General features: G+C 42.3%; 8 protein-coding genes across 11 annotated transcripts; 5 read left to right on the top strand and 3 right to left on the bottom strand.

The window, feature by feature from the left end:
- The first annotated feature begins 1 nt into the window (after position 1).
- Pus1 (Pseudouridine synthase 1) lies at positions 2-1,717 on the top strand. Of its 3 annotated transcripts, none has more exons than XM_070207335.1 (4): positions 2-173; positions 264-743; positions 797-1,067; positions 1,123-1,717. In XM_070207335.1, exons 2-4 carry the CDS (start codon positions 314-316, stop codon positions 1,646-1,648), a joined length of 1,227 nt encoding a protein of 408 aa, XP_070063436.1. In that variant the 5' UTR covers positions 2-173; positions 264-313; the 3' UTR covers positions 1,649-1,717. The 3 variants fall into 3 exon arrangements, with proteins under 3 accessions (XP_070063436.1, XP_015027600.1, XP_070063435.1); XM_015172114.3 differs by having other exon boundaries at positions 3-177; positions 237-743; XM_070207334.1 differs by having other exon boundaries at positions 4-173; positions 237-743.
- Srp72 (signal recognition particle 72) lies at positions 1,630-3,997 on the bottom strand. The gene is made up of 4 exons (XM_002054138.4): positions 3,768-3,997; positions 2,670-3,709; positions 1,925-2,610; positions 1,630-1,867 (listed from the first exon to the last, which is right to left on the bottom strand). The coding sequence occupies exons 1-4, from the start codon at positions 3,877-3,879 to the stop codon at positions 1,738-1,740; spliced, it is 1,968 nt and encodes a 655-aa protein (XP_002054174.1). The 5' UTR covers positions 3,880-3,997; the 3' UTR covers positions 1,630-1,737.
- Positions 3,998-4,079: 82 nt separating this feature from the next.
- Septin2 (septin 2) lies at positions 4,080-6,250 on the top strand. Its single transcript, XM_002054139.4, has 2 exons — positions 4,080-4,301; positions 4,925-6,250. Exons 1-2 carry the CDS (start codon positions 4,154-4,156, stop codon positions 6,034-6,036), a joined length of 1,260 nt encoding a protein of 419 aa, XP_002054175.1. The 5' UTR covers positions 4,080-4,153; the 3' UTR covers positions 6,037-6,250.
- Positions 6,251-6,400: 150 nt separating this feature from the next.
- Positions 6,401-10,099, top strand: LOC6629994 (uncharacterized). Its single transcript, XM_002054140.4, has 7 exons — positions 6,401-6,767; positions 6,843-6,991; positions 7,806-8,685; positions 8,746-8,865; positions 8,933-9,097; positions 9,170-9,278; positions 9,338-10,099. The coding sequence occupies exons 1-7, from the start codon at positions 6,704-6,706 to the stop codon at positions 9,573-9,575; spliced, it is 1,725 nt and encodes a 574-aa protein (XP_002054176.1). The 5' UTR covers positions 6,401-6,703; the 3' UTR covers positions 9,576-10,099.
- A 151-nt stretch (positions 10,100-10,250) lies between these two features.
- On the top strand, positions 10,251-13,053 carry LOC6630146 (uncharacterized). The gene is made up of 4 exons (XM_032439260.2): positions 10,251-10,554; positions 10,611-10,875; positions 10,938-12,408; positions 12,918-13,053. The coding sequence occupies exons 1-3, from the start codon at positions 10,486-10,488 to the stop codon at positions 11,225-11,227; spliced, it is 624 nt and encodes a 207-aa protein (XP_032295151.1). The 5' UTR covers positions 10,251-10,485; the 3' UTR covers positions 11,228-12,408; positions 12,918-13,053.
- Srp14 (signal recognition particle 14) lies at positions 11,251-11,984 on the bottom strand. The gene is made up of 4 exons (XM_002054142.4): positions 11,845-11,984; positions 11,719-11,791; positions 11,544-11,644; positions 11,251-11,479 (listed from the first exon to the last, which is right to left on the bottom strand). The coding sequence occupies exons 1-4, from the start codon at positions 11,866-11,868 to the stop codon at positions 11,348-11,350; spliced, it is 330 nt and encodes a 109-aa protein (XP_002054178.1). The 5' UTR covers positions 11,869-11,984; the 3' UTR covers positions 11,251-11,347.
- On the top strand, positions 12,268-13,964 carry EloB (elongin B). The gene is made up of 4 exons (XM_002054143.4): positions 12,268-12,408; positions 12,648-12,741; positions 12,918-13,062; positions 13,570-13,964. Exons 1-4 carry the CDS (start codon positions 12,406-12,408, stop codon positions 13,682-13,684), a joined length of 357 nt encoding a protein of 118 aa, XP_002054179.1. The 5' UTR covers positions 12,268-12,405; the 3' UTR covers positions 13,685-13,964.
- Positions 13,965-14,226: 262 nt separating this feature from the next.
- On the bottom strand, positions 14,227-15,527 carry LOC6630149 (esterase GA18864). 2 transcript variants are annotated; one of them, XM_002054144.4, is made up of 4 exons: positions 15,200-15,523; positions 15,098-15,142; positions 14,822-15,043; positions 14,227-14,765 (listed from the first exon to the last, which is right to left on the bottom strand). In XM_002054144.4, the coding sequence occupies exons 1-4, from the start codon at positions 15,327-15,329 to the stop codon at positions 14,344-14,346; spliced, it is 819 nt and encodes a 272-aa protein (XP_002054180.2). In that variant the 5' UTR covers positions 15,330-15,523; the 3' UTR covers positions 14,227-14,343. The 2 variants fall into 2 exon arrangements, with proteins under 2 accessions (XP_002054180.2, XP_032295150.1); XM_032439259.2 differs by having other exon boundaries at positions 14,822-15,142; positions 15,200-15,527.
- Positions 15,528-15,853: the final 326 nt, after the last annotated feature.

The following is a 15,853-nucleotide window of genomic DNA, read 5'->3' as shown; positions in this document are numbered from 1 at the left end:
GGCAACTTTGGTAATCAAATATGTGTGTATGTGCTGAGCAACAAGCCATCATGCAGCAGCTGTGTTGTATTACCATAAAAGAACGGCACACGTGTAAAGTTGTATTTGTTAGTATTTAACTTTTTTAAATTAATTAAATGCTGTTAAGTCATATATTAGTCCGCTTCCCAAAGGCAGGTGAATTTTTAATACACTGTCATAACTGCCAGCAACAAATAAATGTATTTATTCCGCAGTTTGCCTGAAAACGTTGCTTCGAACAGACATTAGCCGGTACTCTTTGGGTTCGCGTCAGAAATCCTTTGCTGTTGCCATGACAGAAGCACTCGATAAACTGGAACAAGAGCGGGAGGCAAGGAAAGTCACCAAAGAGGCTGAAGATGAGTCCGTTAAAGAAGCCAATCGCTTAAAGCGTACTCTTAAACGAAAGAAATGGGTGGACTGGAAGGCGCAAGACGAGGAAGATGCTGCGAATGGAACAAAGCGAGCTCCATTCGATCCCGCTGATCGCATCAAGCGCAAGAAGAGTGCCATTTTGTTGAGCTATTGTGGCGCCAACTACTATGGCATGCAACGCAATCCTGGCATGCAGACCATCGAGGAGGAGCTGTTTAAGGTAATGTTAAAACACAAATGGATTACAGAGGACTCTTTCGAGCAGGTGCAAATTGCCAGCTTTCAGCGTGCCGCACGCACAGACAAAGGTGTTTCAGCTGCGCGACAGGTGTGCTCCGTTAAGTTGCGTAAGTACTAAAAAACCTATTCAGTTAAGCATCATTAAAACATGACTTTTCAGCCGAGGAGCTGGATCTTCAAGCATTCAATGCAGATTTGCCCGATCAGATACGTCTGTTTGGTGTGGAACGTGTTACTAAAGGCTTTAATGCCAAGGATCAGTGTAATGCACGCACATATACGTATACTCTGCCAACTATAGCATTTGCCGCCTTTGATGAGCAGCACGAGCAGGAAACGTATCGCATACCGCTTAAGCTTCAGGAAGTGGTTAACACCACATTAAAGCTGTACGAGGGCACAAAAAACTTTCACAACTTTACGAGCAAAAAGTAAGCTATTCGTCTCCAGCTTTTGTCTATCATAATTAAAACGCTTGTCTTTAAGGAACTTTCTAGATCCATCTGCCAAGCGTTATATCATGTCCTTTACATGCAGCGCTCCATTCCTAAGTCCACAGAGCATTGAGTTCGTAACGCTGCAGGTGAAGGGTCAGAGCTTCATGTTACACCAGATACGTAAAATGGTCGGCCTGGCCATTGCCATAGTACGTGGCAATACCACGACTGCGACATTGGAACGCGCGTTGACCGAGGAGCGTCTGGACTTGCCGATGGCACCGGGATTGGGCCTTGTGCTGGACACCGTGCACTACGAGCGCTACAATGACCGCTATGGCAAGGATGGCATACATAATCCATTGACATGGGAGGCGCAGGAGGAGCAAGTTAGGCAGTTTATAGAGCAGCACATCTACGCCAACATATACAAAACGGAGGCCGAGCAGCGTAACATGCTTGATTGGCTGAGTACCTTGCATTTTCACTCGTATGACACGAGGCGGGACGAGCCTCCGCCTGAGGCTACCGGCAAGCAGAAGAAGAACAATGAGGATGATGATGGGGATGAATAGCAAAACTATTTATGTATAAGTTGACAATTATAAACCAGTTGTAATTTTGTAAAGTTGATACAGTTTAAACGCATGTGTTTGGCTACAGCTTAGAAGCGTCCGCCCTTCTTCTTCTTGTGACCACCTTTGCGATGCTGCTGCCTTGGACCGGGTGCAGGTTCCTGGTAAACAGGTGTCGCAGGCGAGTTCTTGTTCAAATTGGCACGATTCGACATGTCGCTGAAATCGGAAAAGAATTAGTATACTTAGTTTATTTAGAAGCAAGCGATCACTTACTATTGGTCAGCTGCGCCAGAAGCCATGCCCTGTGAGCCTTTGATAATGTCCTTAGCGCGCGCACCGCCGCGCTTCTTACGAAAGCCGGTACGTTCATACTTGGGAAGCCAGCGCTCGGGATCTGGCGCCACCTCGGCATTGTAGTTCTTGGGCAACTTGCCTTTTCGCTTGCGATTGCCGCTTTTCTTCTTTTCTGTTGCGGGTGTGCTAGGCGACGGCTCCACTTTGGCGTTAGCTGTTTTTTTGGCTGCCTTCGTGGACATCACCCAATTAGCCGCTTCGAGGGCATCGATTTCGGAGGCCGTGGTAAGAGTTTCCAACTTGGGCAACTTGCGACTTATCTCAAGCGCGCGCTTAGGATTAAACTGTGCATAAGCAATAACCAGCTGAGCTAAAACCTTCATATCGTTGGGCTTTAGCTTGAGCAGCTCCTCTAACGAGCTGGCGGCGGTCTCAGAGGCGCCACCACGCAAATGAAACTCGGCTGCCTGACGCCACATGTCCGACAAATCACCGCTGCTTACATTATTCTGCTTGTACCATTCCACGGCGGACTTGAGCAGTGCCGACGCCGCCGGCTTATTGTCTGTGCCCAAATAGAGCGACACCAGTGCCGAGACAATGCCAGGCTTGTACTTGGCCTCACCCAGCGAGAGCAGTGTTTCGATGGCATCTTTACGATTTCCCTGAAAAATTATGGAATTTTCTTAATGAAAAGAATAAGAATAGCATAGCCGACACTGACCTGTAGCAAGTGCAGCTGAATAATGGCAAATTTGCTGATAAACTCGTGTGTCTTGTGTGTACTGGCAAACTTGTTCAGTTGCTCGATGGCTTCCTTGTGCTTCTTATCATTGGCCAGTTGGCTGCAGCGTATAAGCAGAGCCTCAAACTCCACTTGTGGATAGCTTTGGGTGAGTTTCTGTGTTAGCTGCTGCACCTGATCGCCGGCATTTGTATACAATGCCAAAAGACAATTGTTGAGCGCTATTGTCTGCTTCTGACGTGAAGTTAGCTTTGGTTCGCACGCCTCAGCCATGGCAGCGCGTATTTTCTTCTTAGAATCAAAGACATTTTGATCCTTGTTAATGACCACCGAATTGTTGCTGGCAACGGCAACAAGAGCAGCGTCCTTGGGCTTATGGCGCAAACACTCAGCGTAAATGACACTCGCCTCCTTAATCTTGCCCTGCTGTTGCAGACAGTAAGCGAGCTGAACTCGGATGACGTCCAGCTCTTCGAGTATTTCCTCATCGCTGGCACCTTCCTCTTCGAGAAACTCGCGGCAAAGTTTTTCACTGGTGCGCAGTTTGCGCTCGGCCTCTACATATTTCTGGCGATTGGACTGAATGCAAGCGCTGTTGAAGTACTGCTCGTAAGTGTCCTCTGGCACTTCCAGTACATCTTTCTCCTTGTCCAAGGCCAAATTTGCTGCTACTGCGCTGAGATTGGTGCGACGCTCGTCTTCGTACTCGTCACTACTGTTCTTGATGATCTCCTTGTATGCATCTAGGCAATCTTCGTAGCGTTCCAGGCGATATAGTATTTGTGTACGCAGCTCCTTAAGCTTAGCCGGCAGCGGCTGCACGCCAGCATCATCAATGGTTTTAAGTGCCTGCAACTGTTTGTTTAGGCGGTACTCACAGTAAGCCTTCTCAAAGATCAGCACACTGCTGAGACGATTTTTCTCGATGAACTTATTCGCCTCATCAAACTTGGACAGCTGCATCAGACAGACAACTTTGCAGTGTAGGGCTGTTTGGTCATCAGGTGCAACGCCCAAAACTGGAAAAAATGATGATTGTTGAAATTTGGTAGTTTTGACACATTTCTTGAAACTTACTGCGGTTGACGGCTTTTACCGCCTTGTCAAACTCCTGATTGGTGCCGAACTTATGAACATCAGCATAGGCCGCTTTAATCAGCGCCTCCTTGGGATTTGCATCTTTCGACATAATAATAATAATCCACGAGAAAACAGTTTTGACACCGAACTTTCGCCTCGCTAGCAACTTTGACAGCTGGACACATCAGCAATAATAAATTCGAGTGTTGCCACTGCTACACTGTCAAGCATGCAGTGTGGTCGGATCGCTGTAAAATAGTCGCTCGATAATCAGTCTTTGTCAGCTGTGTATCGATAACGATTTACTATCAACAAATATTACTCGCTGGCGACGCCTTTGCGAGCTCTACTCTGTGCGTGTTTTTTGTGTAAATTATTGTAAAATGTCGGCTGAAGTAGATTTTATAAATAAAAAGGAAGTGCACCTACGCACGCTAAAGCAGTCTGGACATGTTGGATTTGACAGTTTGCCCGATCAACTGGTCAATAAAAGCGTGCAAAACGGATTCGTTTTCAACGTTATGTGCATAGGTGTGTATATACAAATGTGCTACTACACATGTGTGGGTGTGAGTATGTGTATGCGGCATTGCCTAAGTGTGTGTATGTATGTGCAATGAATCAACGAAGAAAAATGTATGGAGTTGAAATGAGTGCATTGCACACAGATTCTTAGGCACGATAGCACCAACTGACTCACTTACATATCTACACTGCATGCATGTTCGCTTGTATGTATGTATGTATGTGTAAACAATTGAATTCAGCGCGAGCTAGCCGGATTAATATGCAAAGTGTTTAGCAATCGATTTTCATCAATTTGCTTTCTACAATTTCACCCTGACACCAGTGCTGTCAGTATTTGAAGGGCGTAAAAAGCTATATATGCAACACTTTCAATATATCTATGAATTACGAAAGTAGACTTGGATGAACATTTACTGCTCAAATTTATAATTTGTATTGTCATAGATTTATAGACAATAACTGATTTCCTGATTTTCAATACTTTCAATATGGTAGATTATTAAAATAGCTATAAAAAAGCTATAATGGCAACACTGCCTGACACAAATATTTGTCTAGTGGCCAATTGAAGGCACTTGAGTTGACTTATGAACATTGCCAGTAATATGTGCTTATTTCCCCCATAGGCGAGACGGGTCTGGGCAAATCCACATTGATGGACACACTGTTTAACACCAGTTTCGAGTCGACGCCGAGTCCCCATACGCTGCCCAGCGTTAAATTGAAGGCCCACACATATGAGCTGCAAGAGAGCAATGTGCGACTCAAGCTGACGATCTGCGATACTGTTGGCTATGGCGACCAAATCAACAAGGACGATTCATTTAAGGCTGTTGTCGACTATATTGATGCCCAGTTCGAGAATTATTTGCAGGAGGAGCTTAAAATTAAACGCTCCCTTGTCACGTGCCATGACAGTCGCATACACATTTGTCTGTACTTCATCTGTCCGACTGGACATGGTCTGAAGTCGTTGGATTTAGTCTGCATGAAAAAACTGGACAGCAAGGTGAACATAATTCCGGTGATTGCAAAAGCGGATACCATATCCAAGGTGGAGCTGCAGCGTTTTAAAGCAAAGATCATACAGGAGCTCAACACAAATGGCGTGCACATCTACCAGTTCCCCACTGACGATGAGACCGTGGCGGAGACAAACAGTCTGATGAATTCGCACATTCCGTTCGCCGTTGTCGGCAGCACCGAATTCATCAAGGTGGGCAACAAGCTCATTCGTGCTCGCCAATATCCCTGGGGCACGGTCCAGGTTGAGAACGAGACACACTGCGATTTTGTCAAGCTGCGTGAGATGCTCATCCGCACAAATATGGAAGATATGCGCGAGAAGACGCACACACGACACTATGAACTCTACCGCCAGAAGCGGCTGGAGCAGATGGGCTTCAGTGATGTGGACAGTGATAACAAACCTGTCTCATTCCAACAAACCTTTGAGGCAAAACGCTCCAATCATCTTGCTGAGCTTCAGTCCAAGGAGGAGGAGGTGCGCCAGATGTTTGTGCAGCGAGTCAAAGAGAAGGAGGCCGAGCTCAAGGACAGTGAGAAAGACTTGCATTTGAAGTTCGAGAAATTAAAGCGGGATCATGCGGAGGAGAAGCGAAAGCTTGAAGAATCTCGAAAAGCGCTCGAAGAGGACTATTTGGACTTTCAGAGGCGCAAGCAACAGCTGGCTACAGCACACCATACACTTACGCTGGGAAAAAGCAAGAAGAAGTAGACAGACATAACATATAAGCAATTGTCTTCAAGTATTTTGTACGATTTGCGTATCCCAAAGTAATTATTGCTTTTTCATCTCGTTGTATTCATTTATGCTATTAAGTTTCTTCAAATATTAACACATACACCAACGTACATACATATATGCATACATACATATAAGTATGATTATTTACAACTAACGAATAAACGAACTTAGTATTTTAAACAAATTGAAAGCGGTTTTTTTTGCCAGGGCTGAATACCATAATTTTTAACTAGAGTCAGGAGAACGAACGAGAAGGTGAATCGAATGAACAAGCGAACCAGCTAAATAGCTTGGTTCGTTCATTTAGTTCAGTGAGTCGATTGCGCTTGCATCGAACGATTTGACAACTCTAACTTGCAGTTCTATCAAATAAACGAAAACGCAATTATTGTATTGCAAATAATTAATGTAGTCAATCATTAGAATTATAAACTATAAAGCAATTGAAAGTGTTCAGATTGTTGTATACATTTCTAAACTTGTTGTATGGTACTCTTAAAAACAACTCGAAACTTTCTGTGTGTATGTGTGTTTTTTTGTTTGTCAATAGGGGCGGGGGTGCAGGTGCACTGCAAAAGTGATTTTTCATAATAAGCGTAGTCGGAAATACCAGACGCCAATTTGTTGCTTTGCAAAAATGCATAGCATTAGCAGCACATTGCTAACGTTAACTCTGGTGCTGTACGCCTTATTGCATACAGGTAAGAACTAAACCTGGATGCCAATCGAGTTTTGATTCGTGCAACGTGAATAATTTTCAACTGTGCGCATTTCAGTTAATTGTAAACATGTTGTTATAACGGCCCCACAACATGCGCTCATCGGCTCCACGGTAAATGTTAGCGCCACATTATACGATGGCAGTAGAATTGCCAGCAAAGGCAGCTATAGCTTCACCTGGAAGGACAGTGCTGGCCAAATCAAGGTAAATACGGTGCGAAAAGAAAGCGACTTTTGCCTTATAGAGAGTATAGAGTAACGGTTGACACAGAGCGACACATATATTACGCACCATACGCACCATACTATTATTATGACTAATTAAATGTACACATGCGAAGTCTCTGGTTCGCCACGGTGTGCACATTCCCTACGTACATACGTTCCAATTCAAATTTACGATAAGAAAGCTAAAGCTGGAATTGTTGAATGCGCATTCATCATCAGCAGCAAACAATTTCCATATTTAAAGCGCATTTCAAATGTTGTATAAGACCAATTGATAATAGTATACATTTACAGAGTTAATTTTAGATAACGCTTCCATTGAATTTGTATGTACTCGATATCAAATTTGCAATGCTAATTTTTGCAATAATTTAATGTCGCTTGATAGTCGTGCCTGGCACGTTTAGTTACACTACACTAGGGTATTCCGACTCGGTCATGATCTGTAAATTGGCCAAATTCGCGAAGCTGGCATGTCAGTTATTTCCTTTGTTCAATTTTCTATTAACATACCACAATTACAATTGTGCATATGGTTCATGTAATATATAAAATCTATTTTTATATATATTGTCAACGGTAATTGGAAACTGTAGATTTGTTTCGTCATAGAATAAAAAGAAGCACAATGAATGATATATAAGTATTCGCCTATAACTGTACATACCAAGTTTTTGTGCCTAGTTTGCGTCACAGATGCACAGATTATAAGCGACCTAATTAAAAGCTGCGCCCATATTTTATAAATGAATAAATAATTACGTATTTAACTTGCTTTTGCTAAAATGCAGGAAATTGAGACGACCGAACCGATCAGCAATTGGAGTTTAATATACGCAAGGGATGACACGAATTTGGGACGCCATCGGTTAGAAGTGAGCGTGTCGGAGAAGACGTTCATATTGTGGTTTCCGGTGGCTGAGAATGCAGTTGCACTCACAGTGGTCAATACACTCAGCGGCAGTCTGCAGCTTATACAGGATAAAAAGGTGCGCACACAGGATTTTGTGTCCACCCAGTATCCAGTAGAGCATAGCATTGAACTATGGCAAGCAGATTTGGATTATTTGAAAAGTAATAATTACTATATTAATACGTACTGGTTCGAAAACTGTACATATCTGGGCATGTCGCATGCCTATGACTATCAAGCAATATATCCCGATCCCGATCAATACTATAATATTGAGGCGCTGGTGGTGGCATCACCTTTTCCGCTGCCAGAGCCAACAACATCTACAACAACAACAACAACGACAACAACAACAACAACCACTACAACGAGCACTACTACAAGCACCACGCCCGCAACTACAACGTCCACTTCCACAACGCCCGCCACAACAACAACATCAACAACACCAGCAACAACAACTACAACTACAACTACAAAAGCACCAAAGCTGTCTCGGCTTAAACGTGACCTTAACCAAACCATGCACGCAAATGCTAAGCTGCTTGGACTGAACCTGGCAGCCGCTGTGCAGCAGGAGCTCCTGAAGAAAAACAGCAGTGGCAACGCATCCATGGCTCTTGTAAATCCTTTGGGCGTGCGGAAGCTAAAGCTGCTGCCCGTCCCGGCACCAGCTTACAATTGTATTGATGGCAACATTGTTGCCCAGGATCCAAACAATACCTATGGCTATTTTCAGCGGCGTGTTGTCTCTAAGAGTAAGTGATCAAGCAAAATTTAAAAGCAATTAAACATTCTAATATGATGCATTTTTTCAGCGCCCATCTCCAGCTTTGGTACGAGTGGCAAGAACTGGCTGCAGCATTGGGAGCTGATTAATCTACAAATCACCTGCAAAGGCTCAGCGCCCTTTGAGGTTTGCATTCAGTATTACAATGGTGCGTATCCAAACGTATAAATTGTCCAGCTTAGTGCCTCATTTACTTACTTATTCCCAAACTTTAGCGCCGTATAATGCCACAGGAAACGAAACGTGCAGCAGCTATGATAAGTACGACAAGTGCGACTTCATCTTTGCGCGCTATTTTGCTGATAGCAAGACGATCCTGTTTTTTATACGCAACGAAGTCTCTGAGAGTGTCAATCAAGTTACTATTAACATCTATGAAGGTTGGCAAAGCATCTACAAGTCTATTAACCTAGTTTTTTATTTTAAACCCTTGCTTTCCACTCTTCCAACAGCTAAGCGACAATCGCAGCTATCGGTTGTAGTTGTGCCTATTGCCTGCACTCTGGTAGCCGTTTGCCTGGTCATTTTCGGAGTGGCGTACTACATGCAGAGCCGTAATCGGTAAGTTTCCAATATCCAAATCGTAGTCGCAACGAGTAACTGATTTTTTATGCCTTCAGATTTACGGTAGAAGTGGCTGATTTTAATTTTGGTGATACACAGTCGGTGGATATGGAATACAAAACATTCCAGCAGCGTTTGATCGACAGCATACGCGATGCGTGGCCATGGCCCAGGTGGCGACGCTACTCACAGTCAAGCACGGATCTCATGGCCGAGCAGCCGTCAAATTCCGGAAGCTTTGGCGGCAACGTTGGCGACGTTGACAGCAATTTGCGCTACAATACGTTCAACTAAAATTGAACACTTTTGCATAATTGTTATCTTTATTATTTAATCATATTAATTTAAATTTTGAGTTTTTAGTTTATAGTTTTGATTTCTTTCAATTGGTGCGTTTCGTAAGTTTTAGTCATTTGCATTGTAAAGCAGCTTTTTTTGTTGTGGGCAATATCAACCCAATATTTGTTCGTGTCCCCATATTTTCACATTTAATCATATTCGTGACCATTTTCGTCCACCAAAACGCACACTCGCTCAGCAATTGCCAAACGACATGCAATATTTAATAGCAAATGGATAAATTTTATGAACGCAACTAATATTCTTATAAAATGTTGTAAAAGACTGTCTTTGTTCTAAAAAACAAGCAAAAGCAAGAAACAGAAAGAAGGAAATTAACGTATGCTACAAATTTGTTTCGTTTTAAGTGAAACCATAATATATTGTCATGTTGGCAGACATAACTTGATGACAAAGACACAGCACATGCATATACAAAACAAACACAAAAAATATATTATTCATTGTGATAGAACTAACATTATATTTGTATATTTAAGACAAAATTCTGGGCGGTGATAAAACGCATCTAAAGTACCAAACATAAAGAGAAGTCTTGATCGCATGATAAAAAATCAAATTTTATATGTATATATGCATATAATATTATATGCGAATTGTTAGTTTCTTGAGTTGGATCCAAAATTTCGATATTGATGGGATACGATATTCAATTCATTTGAATCCTATATTTGGGCCACATCTATTTATCATTTTGAAAATCGCGCTTTAATTACGCAGAAATGCGCATGCCAACGCAAATTGCTCTGGTAATAATTTGTCCATGTTAATTTACAGATACATTTTGCGTTAGCAGAAACCTCAAAACAAGTCTTACAATTTTGTTTAGTTCCGGGCAAAAAAAATGTTTTTAAACGATATTGGACAACCTTTAATATTAGATCCCCATAAAACATATGGACCTTATGAGCAAGTAAGTACTATGATAGATCTTTTTCAATATTAATTAATATATTTAAATCCACATAGCACAATGGACCCATGCTGTTAACATCAGCGGCGTTCCAGGATCACAGAGCTCCTTCAAATTGGTGTGGGCGCATTATCGGCTCAGCAGATGATGTGGCGCGTTTCCAAAACGTGGTATCCAAATCGAATCAAAGGTATAAGTACGATGTCCTTAAGCCCAACGAGCCAACCGAAATTGTGTACGACAATACGAAGATCATGCTGACTTTGATACCAGCCGGACAGAACGAGGCCAATGAAAATGCCATCTTATATTATTTGAAAAGTTGGTGCCTCCCATCTATATATTTATATAACACATATAATCTATAATGTTTTGTTTTTCAGATGACTACGTCAGTGCTCTTATAGCTGACAATTTGACCGGCTATTTAGATTTTATACCAAAGGCTGGTGCAGCCTTCCACCTTGCACTTGGTAACGGCATCGATGTCATGTATATTGACGATATATGTTATATGTCCGAGAACGATGCAGCACTGGCACAAAGAGAGTATATTTATGCTCTGGTACAGCTTATAAGGCCCAAATTTTTGTACGGCTTAAGATTAGACAAGTTACCAAAATGTTTGCTCAATCTGTGCGTCCAGAAGGATAAGTTGTTGATCGACGATTAATCAGTAAAATTGACAACCAAAAATACCGTAAAAATTTTAATTTACAAGTTAACGCAATCGGGTATTAGTAGGTAACTAAAAGCTTTAACTAATTTTAACGCCGCCGTCGCCTCAATTGGATTATGCCTTGGCTGCCTTGGCCTTGCTTTTCACTTTCTTAACACGCTTAAGACCATCCATTTTGCTCTTCATAAATTGGGAGTACATCGCCATCATTGTGGGAACGTCTCCCTGGCGAACCACAGTGGAAATCTGTTAGTTGATAGACAAGTGAACTGTTAAGAAGAAGAACATGTTAATAAGAAGCTTTGTTTACCTTTTTGGACTTGAATTGGGCACGCATCAGGCACATGTATGTTTCAGGTTTGGGCAAAGGTTTTTTTTCTGGTCGCGGCACAGGACGATCATGCCCATCATCTGTGCGTTTTAATTAAAAAAAGAAAAACGCATTTTAATTAGAGAAGTCGCATGCGGGCAGACTTGCTACTTACATCGTTTAAATGTTATCGTGAAGGAAGAATTGTCTTTCGCTTCATTGGCAATTTTCTCCAGGCGCAGAATAAACTGGAAATAAATGCAGCGTTATTGAGAATATTGGGATAAATGGATTTATTTACGTTAGAATTGTCGAGCAAAACCATTTCGTGGCAGATACTAGAGCTAGCGTAAAGTGACTTGTGTGCTGTGGCTTATTTAGTACATTATTTTATGGAATGTAACCCAACATTGTTAACAGACTGTTAGCTAACATAAGTTCTGACGACACAAAAAGCATTAGAGCTGCCCACTTGCATATGCTGTTAAGTTGGCAGGGCTGGCATTCGGTCTTGCTTCGCCAAAAAAAATTTACATTAAAAATCGTAAAAATCTACGAAAACTTACAAGTGCAGGCAATCAGCTAGGCTGTTGAACGCCCAAACACTGACAAAAGTTGGCATCACCGCAGTCGCATACCCAACGCTCCCAAGATTTCACATCCAGCGTGTACAGGCTGATGGTGTAAGCAGAAACGATCGACCGACTCGACGACCGCCAAAGGAAGCGCCCCCGCCCGCCCACGCCAGTAGTAGCAGTAGCCGTAGTAGGCAACGACAATAACAAATTCTGTGTAAAGCACAACCTTCAAACCCCTTGGCAGTAGTCAACAAAAGGCAACTCACGACAACAATCTTGCAAATATGGTAAGCACGCGTAGCCGGCCTCCGGCGCAGCTCAGGACGATGTGTTGATGCTGGGCAACTTGCGAGTCATTAATGCAGACACACACACACACCCACACCCACACATACAAACACACACCAACACACACGCAATGCCGTGAGCACGGTGAATAAGCAAAAGCCGCGCAACGTCGCCGTCGTCATCGCTGCTGTTGTTGCAATGAACTTTGACCGAAAACATTGTTACTACTTTCTTACAGGACGTTTTCCTCATGATCAGAAGGCATAAGACAACCATCTTTACGGATGCCAAGGAGAACACATCAGTTGTTGAACTGAAACGCATGATCGAAGGTAAGTGTACCAATATGCATACACATGTATTTCTCTTTGCTCTGTATTCGCGCGCGTGTGTGTGTGTGTGTGTGTGTGTGCCCGTCTGTGTGGGTGCGTGTGCGTATGTGTTTAAGTGTTATTCCTATTTTTAGATCTGATTTTTGATTATTAAGTAATTTTATAATCATTGGCAGGCATTTTGAAAGTGTCACCTAGCGATCAACGGTTATACAATCAGGACAACGATGTCATGGAAGATGATCAAACGTTGCAGGACTACGGTGTTACGGTATCAACGGCAAAGGCTCAAGCCCCAGCACAGTTGGGCTTAACATGCAGGTGAGCGACGATAGATGACCATTCCCTGTTATTCCAGTTGCCGTTATGAAAGCCGCCCTTTGAGTCACGCTGATAAGCGGCTACCGCGGCTACCGTTGTTGTTTTTTGTTCTATGTACATATAAGAGATGGACGCGTGTTTGATTTTTCTAACACGACGCGACACCGACACGAATCACAAACATGTTCAAATATATCATAAACCCAACACGACACGCACGACTTTAACCAATGTTTACTTTTGTACCTTCTTTGATTGGTTTGCTTTCTGTTTCATCGTTAATGAATCAGCATTTTTGAATTAATGAATCAACAGTATTGTCCAGTTTAAATATCAACGTAAGTTTTATCTTACGCGATACGTGTTGAGTCCTGCGTTGTCGTGTCACAAAACGCAACGCGACACGAGTCCAGCTCTAGTATGTTTGTTATCTTTTGATGCTCGCACGTGTGCCATAGTTGTAATTGTTCGGTTAACACTTTGCTAATTCGTTTTCTATGCTCGCAGGAACGAAATGGGTGATTTTGAGACGCTTGATATCACCCCATATTCAGCACCGCCCGACTTACCAGAAGTGATGAAGAATCAAGAGGCCTCAAATGGACAGGAACAAGTCGCATAAAGTGTAAAGAAGCATTAAAATCAACAGCAACAACAACAAGAAAAACAACAGCAATAACAACAATACCATCATCAACAATAAGAACAGCAGCTAATACTTGGATTCACAGCCGCTGCTGCTGCTGTCGTATGCGAGACAAACCTAATGCTGAGAGTCAAAATAACTATTGCTCGCTTGTCCCCCACAGTCAACTCTCTTGATGCAATGCTAAATTGAATTTGAATTGTACTACAATTTCTACTCTGCCTGGTCAAAAAACAGCAACAGCAACAATAGCTAATTATGTATGCATTTTTTTCGTTGGTTATAGCAAGGAACAATTTAAATAATATGATTCAAAATTATAATTTGAGATGGGATTTGATAATCCTATATATTTAAAATTAACTATTTGTTTGTTTCTTAAGGAATTTGTACGAATTTGTTTAAGAAAAAAATAGATATACTACACAAAATTTTAATGAAAATTTATGAAATGAAAGTCACACTTGAAATAGCTTATAAAAATGGCAATTGATGATAATTGAGCAAACGGTGAATAATTTAAAATATTGGGATTTAAATTTATTATAATTTATAATCAAATTATGATTATTATTATTATTATTGTAATAATAAGATTTAATTATTATTAAAAAGGAAAAAGAAAATCTACATTACTAATCACTATCATCCATTCCGGAACCGGCGGCTGCCGTCACAGCTGCCACTTCTGCATCATTAGCATCCGTCACAGCTCCCTCGTCCTGCTCGGCGCTATCGATGAACGAGGCGTTGCTGCTTTGCTGCAGCTCCAAGTGCTCCAAATACTCTTGAAGACGGTCCTGGAAAAAGTTAATGTACGTTTGTTTCTGCTGCGCAGTGGCAGGAAAATAATGGCCTCCGCTATGTTCCAACACTTCTACGTTCTTAAAGTGAGCTGCCAGCGATTCGCTCATATCCTTGGGAATGATTTCATCCGACAGCCCGTAAACGTGTAGGGTGGGAATTGTGATGCGTTCCTCGTAAGCACTCATATGCACCAGACTGCCCGATATGAAACCGGAGCTAAGCACAGCAAATTCGGGACGAATAGAGGTCACTGGTGGAGAAGCAGCTGATGTCAGTAAATGGGTAAGCCAATAATAGACCACTTACATTTCTTTTTGGCCAGACCACAAATCAGTCCCACAAAACAGGCACCTTGGGAAAACCCCAGGAGCCCTTGGAATGGTCCCTGTGACTTCCAAGCCTCTTCGACGACGCGTAAACTCTCTTGGAATCCGTACGCCGGTCCACTTTTGTTGGTGCCTTTAAATGTGCCATCATCTTTGTTGGCCCACCAGCTGCGCTGCTGCTCTACTGGCTCTGCCGATGGTTCTAGTGGCGCAGCTACGTGAGGCGCTGAGATAAACACAAATTCCGCATATTTACCGGCAAACTTGCGAAACGAACCCAATTTGTTTTTGAATGAATCCGCTTGAATTTCAAGTATGATGTTTAAATGTATTGTTTCAAGAATTCAGTAGTACGAACCATCTTGCCGGTATCCGTGCAGGCAAAGAACTCGCACCTTGTCTGTGATCTCCACCTTGGCGGCAGAAGATGCGGAGGCACCGCTACTCGCTCGGCTTGAGCCAGCAGTCTCTGATTCGTTGTTGGTCATAGCGGAAAGAAGAGTCCCAGCTGTATGAAAGCGCCACAAGAAACACTATTAACGTTTTTTGAGGTTAAACGTATGAACAGCTGATATGCCAAATGCTAGAGATGAAACTTTCAGCTCATTTGAGTCGGCTTGTTTGAGTTGGTTCAAAAAGCATAAAAATACCGATGGTGGCAAATGAGTAACCTTGATGGGGATGTATACAAGCTGTTGTTAATTGATAAACCTATAGAAATTATTTCGGTAAAATATAATCATTAACATTAAGTAGGTGTGAACATTGTGCATCATTCTTGCGCCAACAAGAATATACTTGTGCCTTTTGCATGCGCATGTCGCTTCGATAGATCCTTAGCTGAATTACACGTTCCGACTCTGTCGCACAATTTGCGTTGGCGCCATCTATCAATGAAATAGTTTAATTTAATGTAAGGCTGCCGTCATCTGTTGAAATATCTTGATATATTGGCGCCATCTGTGCGAAAGTGAACGAGCTAGAATCTCATTCAGCAAAACTGTTAAGTTAA

This window comes from Drosophila virilis, chromosome 2, assembly GCF_030788295.1.
Source record: "Drosophila virilis strain 15010-1051.87 chromosome 2, Dvir_AGI_RSII-ME, whole genome shotgun sequence".
Classification (NCBI taxonomy): Eukaryota; Metazoa; Arthropoda; class Insecta; order Diptera; family Drosophilidae; genus Drosophila; species Drosophila virilis.
The sequence above is the reverse complement of the archived record's forward strand: the minus strand, read 5'-3'. Positions and strand labels throughout refer to the sequence as shown.